Below are 16334 nucleotides of genomic sequence, written 5' to 3'. Positions count from 1 at the left end.
ATGGTGAAAGATTTAGTGTTGCTTTATCTGCCATAGGGCAGATAAAAAGGGGGATTTGTAGAAATGTTTAGCTTATTTTAGAGTTTAGACATGTAGGAATGTTTAGTTTGTTTTAGAGTTTAGAAATGTGTTAGATAGAATGTAGAATTATGGTAGAGACACTGACACTGCCCTGGGGCCTGTTCTTCGTACCTCGCTTACTACATCCAAGATCAAATGACACATCCAAGATCAAATCATCGCGCTAACTTTGAGCTCGCTAATCCGGTTCTCCGAACACACCTGTTGTTGACGATTAGTATAGCTGGATGAAGTAATCTGAGATCACTGGGTGGCTTAAAAGGGGCTACGCATCGATAGTAGAAACATTGATCGGCAACCCTGTGATCAGTCGGCGAAGATGTGGAAGGAGCGCGCTCAGTATTTCACGGCAGCAGAGCAAGAACTCTTGATTGAGGGATATCAGGAGTTTCAGAGTTTAATTAAAACGCAGGAGAACACTGCAAAGGCTGCAAAAGCAAGGAGAGAGGGCTGGCAGAAGGTTGCTGACAAATTAAACTCGTAAGTGATCCATGATATTACATTATATCATGTGATATTATATTATACCACATTATATTATATTACATCATATCCTCTTCCACATTAGAGCCAAGGGTGAAATATAAGAATATTCTCCAGAATGGTAATATTTATCACTTATATTGCTTTTAATCTCTTGAAAAGAGACTAAAATAAAAATAATGAAATAAGACTGAAATAATCTGTTTGTTTGTTTATAACAGCAACCAAGAAAAGGGCAGAGCAAATAAAGACAGGTGGTGGTCCTGCACCCCCTCGTCACACCCCTTTTTGTACTGTGACATTTATTGACATTGTGGGGTTTTTTGTGTGTAGTTTGACATAACACACCATCACTTTTACCTGTTCCCATGCAAGGGGTGACTGAAGCATGCACAGTAAGTCGGGAGTAAGTATATACAGTACAGTAAGTATATGTATATATATATATATATATATATATATATATATACATATATATATATATATATAGAGAGAGAGAGAGAGAGAGAGAGAGTAAATAATACCCTCACGGGAGAATCGATATCTCTCTATGAGCACACCGTCGCGCTGAGCTAAAGGATCCTGTCTATCCCGCAATATACGCTAAATTCTGTAAACCCTCCTTATCAATCTTGCACCTTCCTTGCTCGCGTACAAACGGACAGGACATGGCTGCGACAGACTTCCCAAATCCACCTTCGCTTTTATAGCCGTGGTCTCTCATCTTGATTGCACGTAGTAATTTACTATTACTACTCTAAAATATGAATTACATCTGACATGATCTACTACATGTAATAGAATGATTAATAGTACATTTCCCTTTTTTTAGGAAATGACCTGTATGTATCTGTATAAAATCAATAAAAGAATCAAATGCTGCATTATCTTTAGTTACACTGATAATATTTATTTATGGTAAAACAGTGGAGAAATATCGCTGTTGCTTTCATATAACTGCAGCGGACAAACCTGAATGGCCGCGATCTAATTCTGTTTACATAAAGTAAACCTGCTCCCGAGCAGGCTTACTCTTACGGATCTGTTGCTATGACAGCAAGTCCCAGATGAGCTTCGGAGAACCGAACGATCCAAGATCACGCCAAATCGTCAACATTCAAATCCGGCTAACTTACTTGGCGAGGTACGAAGAACAGGCCCCTGGATATAAATAAAGGCCTGACTGTGTCATGAACTTAGGAGTAGATCTTAGGAGACCCTCCCCAGTTGAACTGTGAAAGTAAGACAAAGAGGAGTTAATGCTGAGTCGAAATTCCCCAGAGGATACCTGTGTGGGGGTCTCAACATTTAACTTGATAACTGTGGTCTGGAGGGGAGATGGTATTTATGGCCCCTAGGAAGAGACACATACCCACAGTGTTTTAACTGATATACTCCCACACCTATGCACACTCACTCACGAGCACTCACATAGACACGCGGGTACACGCACACACAGGCACTCACGTGCTCGTGCACATAGACACAGACACAGAGTTTGCAGCACATTGTGGGGGATTTATGATGGGGTCGCCTCTATAAAGCTGCCTGGAACTAACAAAGGGGTGAAGATTGTTTCAGAGGGACACACCGGCCTCGTCTTCCCTTCTAGAAGTGCATGCTTAAATGAAGATGAATAAAGATGAATAAAGGTTTTGTAAAAATAACTACTGAGTTCCGGTGCCATTTTCTGGATCCCTCGACGAATAAAAGAACTGGGGTAAAACTGATTTCGTAACATTACACAATATTTGGAATTAAACAAAACTACATTTTAGGAAATATTAGAGGGTGTTTTCGTGTTTGTTTTTTGTACTACGTGGACACTAAAGTGGCCCTCCAATGAGATGATGGTGCCAGAAGTGGCCCGCGGCTCATTTGAGTTTGAGACCCCTGGTCTAAATCTTCTGACGGTGTTTGGACAGCATGAAGGAAAATAGTGGAGCAACTTTATTTGTAAACACTTGCTTTGTTGGTGCTATGAACAGACACTTTATTTCCTGCTTTTAACTGTTTGTGTCAGGTCCGACGGTGCCCCGACTGGCGACCTGTGCGTATGTTTGTGTTTGTTCTCTCTCTCTCGCTCTGTTTTTCTCTCCCAGGCTCCGCTGCAATTGTTACGCGGTTGCGCTCTCCGACCCAGAAGTGCTGCCACTCTGAGCTGGCCCACCTGCGACTGATTCCTCGCCAGCTGCTGCCAGTCATCCACCATCGTTGGTAGAGCTATTTAATGGTGTGGCTGAGTGACAGACAGCGCTGGAGTATTCCACCAAGCCTGGTAGTGACTCGAACTCAGCGAGTGTAAGACAAGTGTTTGATAGCGGAGGAAGGCTAATCGCGTCTGTTTGCCTTTTTTCCAGGAAACGAACGAGACGGAGCGACGGGAGGAGAGACATCACTATTCACGAGAGTTGTGTGGACACACGAGGGGAGCACTGAAGGGACTTTGCACTGTGGATAACTGTGGATTGGTTTCACTGTAAATAAAGACACTGTTCAACTTTAACGAGAGGTCCGCGTCTGGGTTCACTAACTCACCACCCTTAACAGTTTGTTTTAATGACACTTTAAAATTGACTGATTTTTTTCTTCATTCAATTATTAGTTTTATTATTTGTTTCTCAGAAATATTTATGTGCTCGTTCACAAAATGAAAAACATAAAGATATCAATATTTTTGTGTATTTGTCTGATTATGAGACTGTCACCAGGGTTAAAGGAAATGAAAACTGAGATTGATTTTCTCTTCAGACATTTAAATAATGCACACATGAAGTGATTGTGAATGTAGGTTCATGTTGGATCATCATGTGAATTTTACAGGATTCAGACTGGAAATGTGATTTCTCTTTAAAGCTCTAAAAACAGCGCCTTGCTCCTTTAAATCTCTTCCCCTCCTTTATTTGTACTTACAACAATGTTTTGTAACAATTAGTACTGACAAACAAAAATAATGCTCAGATGATTTTCTCTACACTGGTTTATCTCATGACTTTGAATCCCCCTGAAGATACTGACAGTGAAGCACGTACATAATACTCCAGCCTTTCAACTCTGAGCTTATTTAGTTCTATTAATACACTGAAATCTCATTTGTGTCATGAAGAAAGTCTTTAATCAAACAGAATTCAAAGATCAGAAGCATTTCATATATGGAGTTAAACATGAATCATTGTTTCAACAACATATTTATTGTTGTCATAAACAGACAAGAAGACAACAACAAACTGCTCCTCCCATTCAACACATGTCAGTCCATATCCCAGCAAACTAAATCATCTCCATTTACACACATCAAATAGAAACATGAATCACTTGTAATGATTAGAAACTTGATAGAATTTCAAATCTAGTTTGGGGAGTCATTCAGTGAGAAACAGTGAAATGATTTTCCATGTGAAAAGGTGGACAGCAGAAACAGAAAGAAACAGTGAGAACTAAAAGAGAAACAAAGAGCTTTGGAACAACGAGGCAGCAGGAGGACAGCTGCAGTTTAACAGCTTCAATTCACTGACAGGAAACAACATTAGAAACATCATCATCCTCAACTCATCTGCTCCACTGACACTGACACCTTCAACGGCAACACCTTCACTTCATCAACAGTGCGAATGTATGGAAACATCCTGTGAGTGAAAGTGTGTGTGAAGGTGTGTATGTGTGTGTTAGTATCAGGATCAGAGAACGACAGCTTTCCTCTGTTCCAGTCCAGATTCACTCTGATCCTCTGGAGCTTCTTCTCTACTGAGAGATCAGCATAGTCTAATGGTGATTGTGCGTAGTATTTATCTTCATGGAAGCATATTCTCCATAATCCATCGACTATGAATCCCTTCCTCTGCACAGACTCTGCTAGCACACCCAGGTTCCACCCTTTACTTTCTCCAACTTCAACATCCCAGCTGTGAGTCCCTGAGTTAAAGCCCTCAGAGCCCAAGACAGAGCAATGTCTCTTAAACCTCTCTGCTTCACAGGATCCATGTCTAGATTGTCTAGATTGTCTAGATTCTAAAAACATTTGGATCAGTGTACCTTCACTGCACAAAACAAGCTCCGCAGAACCGTGTAAAATCTGGCACGTCTGCAAGATAAGCTCAACATTTGGAATATGTGAGTTAAAGTAATAGTCAATGTCAGAGTCAGAGTCCAGGAAATAGTAAAGCCAATGAAACCTCTCTGGATTATCAGGAAGCTGCTGCCTCTCTCTTCCTACTCTCACACTGGTCAGATCTTCAGACACGATGAGGTTTGGATGAGCAGTGTTTGGGTCCAGAATGAGAGGAGTGTAGGAGACCATGTCCTTCATGTTGTTCCAGATGTTGAAGGTCAGGTTGCCCAGGTGTTTGGCCTGGTCTATCAGAGCTCCTGAGGGCAGCTGTGGATCATCCAGCAGGGGGCAGCGCTGGACTCTTTCCACTGCAGCCTTGTAGTTGTGCAGGAATGAGACGTCTTCAGCTCTCAGCTGCTCCTCTGTGGCTCTGACTGTGTCTGAAAGAGCTGCTATCTCTCTGCTCAGAGCCTCCATCTTCTCCTTCATCATCCCACTCTTCTGCTCCTCTTCCTCCCTCAGTGCAGCCAGCCTGGCCTCCTCTTCCTCTGCTAGAAACTGGTGAAGCTTCTTAAACTGCTCCTTAATCTGCCTCTCTGTGTGTCGGGCCTGGACCTTAATGTGTTCTGCTGTTTGATCAAACTTCACTTGAACTTCTTCACAAACCTTTAACTTCTTCTTTAAGGGCTCCAGAGTTTCCTGAAGTTCCTTCTTGTGTTGTTGTGCAGCTTCATCGATGGGTCTGAATCTGTGATTGGTGTGTTTTTCGGAGTCTCTGCAGACGACACACACTGGCTGCTGATGGTCCAGACAGAAGAGTTTGAGTTTCTCAGAGTGCAGACTGCAGAGAGCCTCTGGTGTTCTCTGATCTCTCTCCTGTAAGAACAACTCACACAGGTTCTTTAAAGCCAGGTTTAAAAGTGGTTCAGACTTTGAAGATCTTCTCTTACAAACTGGACACTCGTATTTTGTTCTCTCTCTCCACCATCTCTTCAGACAGTCTTTACATAAGCTGTGGCTACATGACAGAAGAACAGGATCTCTGAAGACCTCCTGACAGACTGGACAGCAGAGATCCTCCTTTAGTCTGGAAGCCATTGAGTCTTTGAGTGAAGCTGAAAACAGCAGACAGGAAGTACAGTCAGTCCTGGCTCCCCTCCCTCCTCTGCTACCTTCACTGAACCTTGCTTTGAGACGTGTTTTTGCTCAAACTCGCATTCAGTGTGTGGAGCGTCAGCAGCTTGAAGCAGCAGTGTTGGAGTTTTCCACTTCTCTCTCCTGTAGCTGGACTCACTCAGCGGACGCTGCTAGTTTGGTCTGAACTCCGTCTGATCGTCTGTGCGTCTCTCTTTACTGAGGACGAAGAACTTCCTGTTTCCTGGTTTTTGCATTTTGATGATGCGAGAGGCAGAGAAAAATGTTGCTTTACCTGTAACTCAGGTTTGTTTCATTCCAGAGTCAAACTGAAATTCTGCCTGTAGCTCCAAAGCTATAAAAAGGGTTTTGCTTCATTCCAGCTGCTCAGTCACAATGTGAAACCTTTTTTGGAGTCCAAAAAACAAAGTGTGACTCAGTGGTGCAGCTGTTTTTCAGCTTTTATTTTAGACATTATTCTGGTCATTTTCAGGTTTTCTTCCATTTTATCTGGGGCCGGGTCATGGGGGCAGCAGCCTAGCCCAGACCTCCCTCTCCCCAGCCCTCCTCCAGCTTACCTGGGGGAACACCATTATATCTCTCAGGCCAGCCGAGAGATATAATCTCTCCAGCGTGTCCTGGGTCTGCCCCGGGGCCTCCTCCCGGTGGGACATGCCCGGAACACCTCACCCAGGAGGCATCCTTGTCAGATGCCCGAAGCACCTCAGCTGGCTCCTTTCGATGTGAAGGAGCGGCGGCTCCACTCTGAGGCAAACTTCTCACCCTATCACTAAGAGAGAGGCCAGCCACCCTTCGGAGGAAGCTTATTTCCACCACTTGTATCAGCGATCTTGTTCTTTCGGTCACTACCCACAGCTCGAGGCCATAAGTGAAGGTAGGGACGTAGATTGACCGGTAAATTGAGAGCTTTGTTTTACACTCAGCTCCCACTTCACCATGACAGAACGGTGCAGCCTGACAGTTTGACAGAATCGCTTCAAGGCAGTCCAAAAGTCCTTTTCCATGGCCTCTCCGAACTCCTGCCACACCTGGGTTTTTGCTTGAGCCACTGCCCGAGCTCCAAAGTCCCACCACCGATAGTGGTGGTAAGGAAGAAGAACGGAGACGTAAGACTCTGTGTAGATTGCTGTAAGTTAAATCTGAACACCATCAAAGACGCCTATGCACTTCCTAATTTGGAAGAAGCCTTCTCCGCCTTAACAGGATCGAAGTGGTTGTCGGTCCTTGACCTCAAAAGCGGGTACTACCAGATCAAGGTCAATGAGGCAGATAAGCACAAAACAGCCTTCGTATGTCCGATGGGGTTCTTTGAGTTTAACCGGATGCCCCAAGGCATAACAAACGCTCCCAGCACATTTCAAACGCTGATGGAGAAATGTATGGGTGACATCAACCTTAAGGAAGTCCTGGTCTATCTAGATGACCTTTTAGTTTACTCCGAAACCCTCGAACAACACGAGACCCGCCGTTTCCACATGCTTAATCGTCTCAAAGAATACGGTCTGAAGCTATTGCCTAAAAAATGTATGTTTTTTCAGACGTCAGTTCAGTACTTAGGGCACATTGTCTCCCAAAATGGTGTAGAAACAGACCCCAAAAAAGTAGCAGCGTTAAAAACATGGCCATGTCCCAAGAACTTGAAAGAACTCCGCTCCTTCTTAGGGTTTGCGGGGTATTATAGGCGGTTTATTAAGGACTTTTCTAAGATCGTAAAACCCCTTACCAACCAATTGCTGGATACCCCCCACTGCGAAAAAACAGTAGCTCTAAGTCCAACTACGTCCAATACTTTCAGCCAAAAGTTACTTTCGGGGAAGATGGACAGAGAGTTGTCAGAAAGCATTCGAGGCGCTTATAGACAAACTGACTTCTGCCCCAATTTTAGGCTTTGCCAACCCCAAGTTGCCTTAAGTATTAGATACAGATGCAAGCAAAATTGGGTTAGGGGCAGCTCTTTATCAAGAAGGAGAGTTGCGAGTAATTGCATACGCAAGCAGGGGACTATCAAAAAGCGACAGCCATTATCCTGCTCCTAAGCTTGAGTTTCTTGCCCTCAAATGGGCTGTAATGGAAAAGTTTTGCGATTACTTATATGGCAGTCCTTTCACAGCAATAATTGACAGTAACCCTCTAACTTACATTTTGACCACCGCTTAGTTAGCAGTGAGCGGTGAGCGGTGAGCTATCGCTGTTTGTCCGCTCTGTCCTCTTTCCAGTTCCAGCTTAGGTACAGAGCTGGCAAACAAAACATGGACGCAGATGGCGTATCTCGTCGTCCGCATCTCGATTAACTGACCTTGTCTCCCTGAAGGAACAGGAGCGGATCCGTTAGTTTGTGCAACACCACTTGCCTGGCACCGATCCTTTCACTCACGTTCCCACTCAAGCTGTCAGTGCAATCTGTGAGAAACATCTAGTCCTCCAGTCTCTTAACACAGACCATGCTCTCACCTGCCCACTCGTAACATCCATGTCTATGTCCGTTGATGCTGTTTCCGACAGTTTCGACAAGTGTGATGCTTTTCCTGTCATTCCAAGCTTGTCAGAAGAAGAGTTAAGACAAAGTCAAAGAAACGATCCTGCTATCAGTGAAATCATACACCAGCTTGAAACAGGTGAAACATCTCCTCCTACTGTTCGCAACGAGATCCCACAACTTAGCATCCTTCTGCGTGAGTTAAACAAACTTGAGTTGCAGAACGTGATTTTGTACAGAAAAAGGCAGGTGAATAGCCCCAGGACCAGCTGGTTCTTCCTGCAAGTCTAAGACCTATGGTGTTCAAAAGTCTTCACGATGTCATGGGTCATTTTAGTCTAGACCGGACCCTTGATTTAGCCAGAACCAGATTTTTCTGGCCAAAAATGGCCTCAGACATAGAGCAACATATCAAAAGCTGTAGCAAGTGTGTTTGCAGAAACACCCTGCCAGAGAGGGTGGCACCCCTAGTAAACATTCAAGTGACCAGACCTCTAGAGTTAGTGTGTATTGATTTCTTGACAATTGAATCAGATCGCAGCAACACTAAAGATGTCTTAGTTATTACAGATTTCTTTACGAAGTATGCTGTAGCAATGACAACTCCAAACCAAAAGACTAAAACTGTAGCCAAGGCCCTGTGGGAAAATTTTATAATCCACTACGGTTTTCCCGAGAAGTTGCATAGCGATCAGGGAGCAGACTTTGAGTCAAAAACGATCAAAGAGTTATGCGACTTAGCTGGGATTCAAAAGTTCAGAACTTCGCCCTACCATCCCCAGGGGAAACCCTGTGGTGAGGTTTAATAGAACTTTGCTAAACATCGTTGGTACACTAAAACACGAAGACAAGAAACATTGGCGTGACTTTGTTAAGCTACTTGTTCACGCGTATAACTGCACCAAACATGAAAGTACAGGGTTTACGCCGTACGAGTTAATGTTTGCAGCAGCCTAGGTTAGCCATTGATCTTGCCTTTAATGTTAATTCAGGTATAATGGCTAAAATATGTGTTCATATGCTGCTGCCTAAACGAGTGAAAAAAATATTAAAAACAAGTCAGAAGTCTACATAAAGCCATTTTTGTACTCTGGAGAATATATTTTTGTTTTTCTGACCTGTCCTTGCCTTGGTGACGTTGTGAACATAAACGAACGGGAGTTGGTGAGCTCAGAAATTGTATTTTATTTCATGCAAGAAATGTTTTGTTGTATTATATTGCTCATTTCATGCAAATGGAAAGTCAAGGTAGCAGATTTATGTTGTTTAATGTCAAAAAACGGCACAGGCTGCAGTTCAAAGGCCTTTGACGTTGTATCAGCGCGCCATATTGGCGTCATTTACGGCTAAATATGCTGGGGAAAACGGACTTTTACTGTTATTAAAGGGCTACCCGTGTGTTATTGTTATGGTAGGCCATTAAGGTTTGGATCGGGAGATGTCAAGCTAGAATCAGAGTTTGATCCGCTGAGCGAGAAACAAGATGGCGAGCCACCCATGGGAATAACGGCGTTACAAGTAACGGCGTTACTAATGCCGTTACTTTTTTCAGTAACGAGTAATCTAACTAATTACTATTCCTATCATTACAACGCCGTTACAGTTACTAACACAAAATGCGGCCTGTTACTATTTTTCAATAAACAGACGGTTGAAGCTGTCTTCAGCTTACCGCACCTTATATCTGCTGCATGGAAGTAGCTGACTGCGTAAGTACAGCTTTAAGCAGCTGCGAGCTCCCGTGGGCGGTAATCACGATCACTGTCTAACACAACACCTGGAGCTAAGGAGACAAAACAATCGCATGAGTGCTGCTGTTTGACTGAGGAAGAATAAAGTACTCGTGGTAAGCCAATCACATGACCACTTAAAGACAAAGCAACAAGGTGATATATACCAGTTTTTAAATTGTGTTGATAGGCCACGTAAAACCAGAGTCATGATAGACTATAATTTTTTCCTCGAGAGTTTCGTCACGTTATTGCTAGCAAGCACTGTCTGCTTATGAGCAAAAAAACATTTTTTTAAATAGTGGAAGTTTTAAGATTGACGGCGAGAGAGAGAGAGAGAGCACGAAAAGAGACAGAGCGAGTTTTGAAATGTGAGATTTGTGACGTTTAGCGTGTTTGGGGTGTGTAGTTAATGTGTTGTCTTGTGTAGTTAGTGTGTAGTGTTGTGGATAGATGTGTTGTGTATCAGAACAATGAGGCGACTGCTGTCTCCAGGTAGAAACAGGAGTGATGCACCTGCTGCTGTCAGACCTGCAGGTATCAGGCTGTGATGTTCTCCTTTATAGTGGACAGAAATATTTCGAGTGGCACAAATCATTTGTGTGGCATCTTATTGAAGAACAGCTGATTGTTCTGTAAATGGTTTGAAATGGTTATTTAAAAATCAAGGTAAAAGGTAAGTGGATGCAAATAACTTCATTGTTTGCAAAACTTGTACAGAGGATTTTAAAATTGACAATTAATATTTGCATTTAAAGTTATGAAATATGATTCAATAAACATGTTTGTGGTTGTTACAGTAAAAAATATAACTTTTTCTACTCGAATTTTATGGTTTTTTTGTCTGATTTTAGATCAATTCTGGTTATACAGTATGACAAAATGAGAACATAACTGTAAATTCAGGCACGTGAGGTTGCGCTAAAAAGAATGATACCAAACAAGGCAAAGTGAATAGTTTTTAAAGGTAAAATGTGGAGGAAACATCAAAAGTAGTAAAAAAAATGGCCAATTATACCCTGGACCCCAGAGGGTTAAACATTTTTTTAAAGTAACGCAATAGTTACTTTTCAAGTAATTAATTACTTTTAGAATATTGTAACTCAGTTACTAACTCAGTTACTTTTTTGAAGAAGTAACTAGCAACTATAATTGAATTACTCTTTCAAAGTAACTTGCTCAACACTGCCCATGGACCCACTGAACTGTACCGAGCAGGAAAAAGGAAACCGCCCCCTGCTGGACCTTGAGTTCTTTCGCTGAAAAAACTGGTAGGATTAATCCATACACCTCTGCAAAAGGACAGCGGACTTTCAAAGCACTGGATAATCATTCAGAGCAATTCCAGGATTAATAGTTAAAGGACACAGAGACAATTTTCTTTTGTTCGTTTGTTTAAGGGATTCATGCAGCCTTTTGCTGAATTGTCTTCAGTTTTACTGTTTTTTTGTTTTGTGTAATTTATTTTGGTCAACCTTACATTTTAATGCTGTAATGGTCTTAATGGAAATGTAAGTAATTTTGTTGGGTTAAAACAAAATAAGAACTGGTTGAAATTTAAAGGTGAACCTAGACCAAGATTAAATTAAATCTTGGGCCTAAAAGAACTAAACTAGATTTAAATAACACAGTGTTAATGCAAATTGATCAAAGAATAAACTTGAACTTAGAACTTGAAATAAATAAGACAATAACCGAGGTTGAAAATAACATCCTTTTAAAGCCAAATAAGAGGTTTTGAGATAAACAGGATAAATTAACAGAAATTCTGAACTAAAAAAAGGGAAAGAAATATCTTGTTTTCCTTAAATGTGTAATGTTGAATGTTTTATGTAATGTGTCTATAACTGTCTATTCTCTGTCTTCAAAATATAAAAAGCCGGCAATTTAAACTTATTTTCTGGTCTGTGGTCTTTATCACCAGTGTTGGGCAAGTTACTTTGAAATAGTAATTCAATTATAGTTACTAGTTACTTCTTCAAAAAGTAACTGAGTTAGTAACTCAGTTACAATATTCTAAAAGTAATTAATTACTTGGAAAAGTAACTATTGCGTTACTTTAAAAAAACAAAACAAAGAACGTTTAACCCTCTGGCGTCCAGAGTATAATTGGCCATTTTTTTACTACACTGTAAAAAAAATATTGTCGAATTTACGGTGAATTACTGGCAGCTGTGGTTGCCAGAATTTCACCGTGAAAAATAAATTGTAAATGTAGAACACAAAATGGTATCCTATTTTGGTAACCTTAAATTTCACAGTAAATAATAATTATTTCTTTTACAGTAAATGACTGAATTTAAACATAAATTCATGTGAAAACAACAGACATTCCGTTAACCTGATTACAGTCTTACTTTGTAAAATATAGTGAAACTGTATAAAATAATACGGTATCATACCTAAAAAGTTGAATATTACGGTAAATTACTGGCAGCTGTGGTTGCCAGAATTTCACCGTGGAAAATATAGTAATAATGTAGAATATATAACGGTATACTTTGTTGATAAATGTAAAATTCACAAAAAAGAATCATAAATCTGTTCATGGTAACTCATGTAGAAGCAACAAACATTCTATTAACCTGATTACAGTTTTGCATTGTAAAATACAGTGAAACTGTATAAAATAAATATTAAAAAGTTGAATATTACGGTAAAATACTGGCAGCTGTGGTTGCCAGAATTTCACCGTGGAAAATATAGTGATAATGCAGAATACATAACGGTATAGTTGTTGATAAATGTCAAATTCACAGTGAACTTTGGTTTTTGTGCAATTATTACATTGAAATAAAAAACTAATATAAAGTAAACCAGTTAAAATACATTTTAATAAGCTTGTTTACCGTCTCCTATTGACAAAGCACAGAAGAGCTGTATAATACAAAACATGCCTTTTTATTTAAAAGTTCATATTTACACGAAATTATTGGCAGCTGTTGCAGCCTGAATGTCGTCTAAAAAAATTAAGGTCCAACAAATGAGGTAATAAACATAATAGGGCTAACTGGCATAAAACTTACATTCTTTGACTTTTTGTCATAATTTGCTAGAAACATTAATAAAAACCAATAGATACAATGATTAAATTAAACAGTTAACATCCATCCATCCATTCGCTTCCACTTATCCTTTTTCAGGGTCGCAGTGCTGGAGCCTATCCCAGCTTTCATAGGGCAAAAGGCAGGGTACACCCTGGACAAGTTGCCAGTCTGTCACAGGGCAAACACACAGGGACAGACAACCATTCGCACTCACATTTACAACTATGGGCAATTTGGATTAATCAATTAACCTATCCCCACAAACGTTGGACTTTGGACTTCCGTCCAAAGACGGTGGGAGGAAGCCGGAGTACTCGGAGGGAACGCACGCAAACACGGGGAGAACATGCAAACTCCACACAGAAAGACCTCGGCCTGATGGTGGAATTGAACTCAGAACCTTCTTGCTGTGCAGCAACAGTGCTAACCACCGTGCTGCCTTAAACAATTCATACTTAATAATCAAATTAATGAACTTAATACAACCAAAAACAAATAAGTACATAATAAACAGTCAAACAAAATTTAAAACACTTGATACTTGCAGTGGTTGGCAAAGTTTCTTTTTATCCAGACTTGATAGTAGAGGGCTATCAAAACAGTCTCTGATAGTGTCTGAGGAACTGGAACAGGTTTTGGATTCAATGTGCTGGAGGACTTGCATGCTTGTTCTTCAGATGCTCGGTGTAGATTAGCGTTCTTTCCTTGCAGTCTGAAAGCAAATACAAAGCACAATAAAGCAAACTGCCCATTTCAAAAGCAAATATACAATCTTACATCTAATAGAGCTGACACAATTAATCGTATAATGACTTACAATTGTGATGCATTGCAATGCGGACGTAAAGCATTCTTAATCGATTCAGAAGAAACTAATCGATTATTAAATACAGTCCCAATCAAAAGTTTAAGACCACTTGAAACCACTTGCATGGTTGGATCTTAACAAGGTTCCAACAACATGCAACAAGCAAAAATGGGAATGACAAAACATTTAACTTACATTTCACAAACTTAAACTGGGACAGGCTGTTTTACAGCTGATCAAATGTTTAGGACCACATGCCTTTAAAAGGCCAAATCTGTGCAAAACTGTGGATTCATTGTCATTTTCTGTCAGGTAGTCAGACTGTCAGGATGTTCTGATGGCAAAAGCAAAAAAACTTTCCTTGTTGAACATGGTCGGCTTGTTGAACTGCATAAGTAGGGTCTCTCACAGCGTGCCATCGCTGCTGAGGTGGGATGCAGTTAGGACGGTCATTTCTTATATAATCCTGGGGGTTATGGAACAAAAACGTGAAGTGGAAGACCTAAAAAATCCTCAACCCAAATTAAGGCCATTAGTGGTCTGATTGCACCCCCATAACGATCAAATGGCATCTGAGACTGAAGGGCTTCAAAAACGAATTCTCTGATGAGAAAAAAATATAACCTTTTTTTATTCTGTAAAAAAAATGCAACCTTGATGGTCCTGAGGGTTTCCAACCTTACTGGCATGACAAGCAGATCCCACCTGAGATGTTTTCTTCGCCCTACAGACGAGTGGGTGCCACAATGATTGGGAAGATGCTTTTTCCTTCAGTGGAACAATGAAGCTTCAGGAGGTGCAGGGGTGTCAAAAGGCTGCTGGCTATGTCCAGATGTTGCAGAGAGCATCCGTGATGGCTTAGGGCCCTCATCTGTGTGGTAACGACTGGGTTTTTCAGCAGGACAACACTACAGTACACAATGTCCACAGGACAAAGGACTTCTTCCAGGAGAATAACATCACTCTTTTGGACCATCCTGCGTCTTTCCCTGATCTAAATCCAACTATGAATGGACAACAGTTCCAGACAGTAGACGCCCTTCGTGTGGCCCTCTTCACCACTTGGAGAAATGTTCCCACTCACCTCATGGAAACGCTTGCATGAAGTGATCAACAAGAACAGCGGACCTATTAATTACTGAGTTCAAGTTTGGAACTTTCTGTTTTGGGGGTTTACCCATGTTTTCTGGAGGTGTGGTCCTAAACTTTTGATCAGCTGTAAAACAGCCTGTTTGAGTTTAAACGTTGTTTTTAATAAATTGCATGCTCAAAAAATGTTTTGCCTCACTCCTATTTCGTCTTGTTGCATGTTGAAGCTGTACTTGGAACCTTCTTAAGATCCAACCATGCAAAATATGATTTTTTGCCATTTTTCAAACTGTCTAAAACTTTTGATTAGGACTGTACAACCTAAAAATAACAGCAATTTGTTTTCTTCAGCCACATACATCACAGTGGACCAACAAGTGCAGTTTGTGTTCAGACAAGTTTTAAGCAATAAAAAAGTAGCTTATATGTAACCTCCTTTATTTGTTGATGAAAAGAAACAAACTGAAATGAAGTTATCATGATGCACTGGGAAAAAAATTATATTTTTCAGCGCAAAACGTCTGTAGTTTTCTAATAAAATCTCTGTTGCTGAGCTTCACAGGTCCTTGTCTTCTGCTGCTGCGCATCACATGCCAGCAGTGGCTTCGCACATGCGCGATTGGATGCAGTGGGGTAAAAATCATCTGCTCCATCTTACATTCCACCACGTCATCAATCATGACAGGCAACAGCCTTAAAAAGTTCCAGTTTTATATTAACTGCTGAGAGTTTGTTTGAGGACTGACCTCACACGGCTTTGAAGAGGTATCAGAGTCAGAGTATTTAAACTGTTTGATGCTCCAATTCAGATTGGAGTAGGTGAACCATTCTTTTTTTTTTCACAAAAAAATTTAAGAAACAGCACAACATCATATGACAAAATGCCATAAAATCTTGTGTCCTAATCAAAATGGCAAACCTGGCTGACAGATGTGAAAATATTATAAACAGTTGAAAACTGACTCAAACTTTACTCCTTCTATATCTGGTGTACCTTCAGTCTTGAGGTGTTCAACAGGAGAGTTGTACATCTCTATGGTGCATTCTGCTCCACGCTGATTTGGATCACCATCCTGAAAAACAGATTGTGTCTTTAAACAGTATCTACAGAAATGTTGTGTACAACTAAAGCAGAGGCCACCAGTGCAATGTGAGCCCAAATTATCTCCAGCATGCAAAACAAGGTTCCTTTAACTACAGTTTTATCTATTTATTTCCATAACCTAAACGATTAACAACTTCAAAGGCATTTTGGTATAGCAGTAGTGTGAAACATAATGGATTTTGGTTAAAAAAAAAAAAAATACTACTTTTGAATATCTGACCATCACAAATGTCACACAGTATATCTGATGAAGACTCAGCTGATTCCTCACCTGTTACACATTTCTGGATCCCTTGACCGCCTCACAAAGCT

At 40.8% G+C, this 16334-nt stretch overlaps 1 protein-coding gene across 1 annotated transcript; it reads right to left on the bottom strand.

The window, feature by feature from the left end:
* Positions 1–3722: 3722 nt before the first annotated feature.
* On the bottom strand, positions 3723–5731 carry LOC134616004 (nuclear factor 7, brain-like). The gene is made up of 2 exons (XM_063460770.1): positions 4737–5731; positions 3723–4523 (listed from the first exon to the last, which is right to left on the bottom strand). The coding sequence occupies exons 1-2, from the start codon at positions 5708–5710 to the stop codon at positions 4109–4111; spliced, it is 1389 nt and encodes a 462-aa protein (XP_063316840.1). The 5' UTR covers positions 5711–5731; the 3' UTR covers positions 3723–4108.
* Positions 5732–16334: the final 10603 nt, after the last annotated feature.

The sequence above is a fragment of the Pelmatolapia mariae genome, linkage group LG3_W, assembly GCF_036321145.2.
Source record: "Pelmatolapia mariae isolate MD_Pm_ZW linkage group LG3_W, Pm_UMD_F_2, whole genome shotgun sequence".
In the NCBI taxonomy this organism is placed as follows: Eukaryota; Metazoa; Chordata; class Actinopteri; order Cichliformes; family Cichlidae; genus Pelmatolapia; species Pelmatolapia mariae.
The sequence above is the reverse complement of the archived record's forward strand: the minus strand, read 5'-3'. Positions and strand labels throughout refer to the sequence as shown.

What these genes read in the sequence shown, in the direction of transcription:
- LOC134616004 (XM_063460770.1), bottom strand. Translation starts at nt 5,710, where the DNA reads ATGGCTTCCAGACTAAAGGAGGATCTCTGCTGTCCAGTCTGTCAGGAG. An exon ending in CTTCCTGATAATCCAGAGAG is followed by an intron (nt 4,524 to 4,736) that starts GTTTCATTGGCT and finishes TGAAGCAGAGAG; the next exon opens with GTTTAAGAGACATTGCTCTG.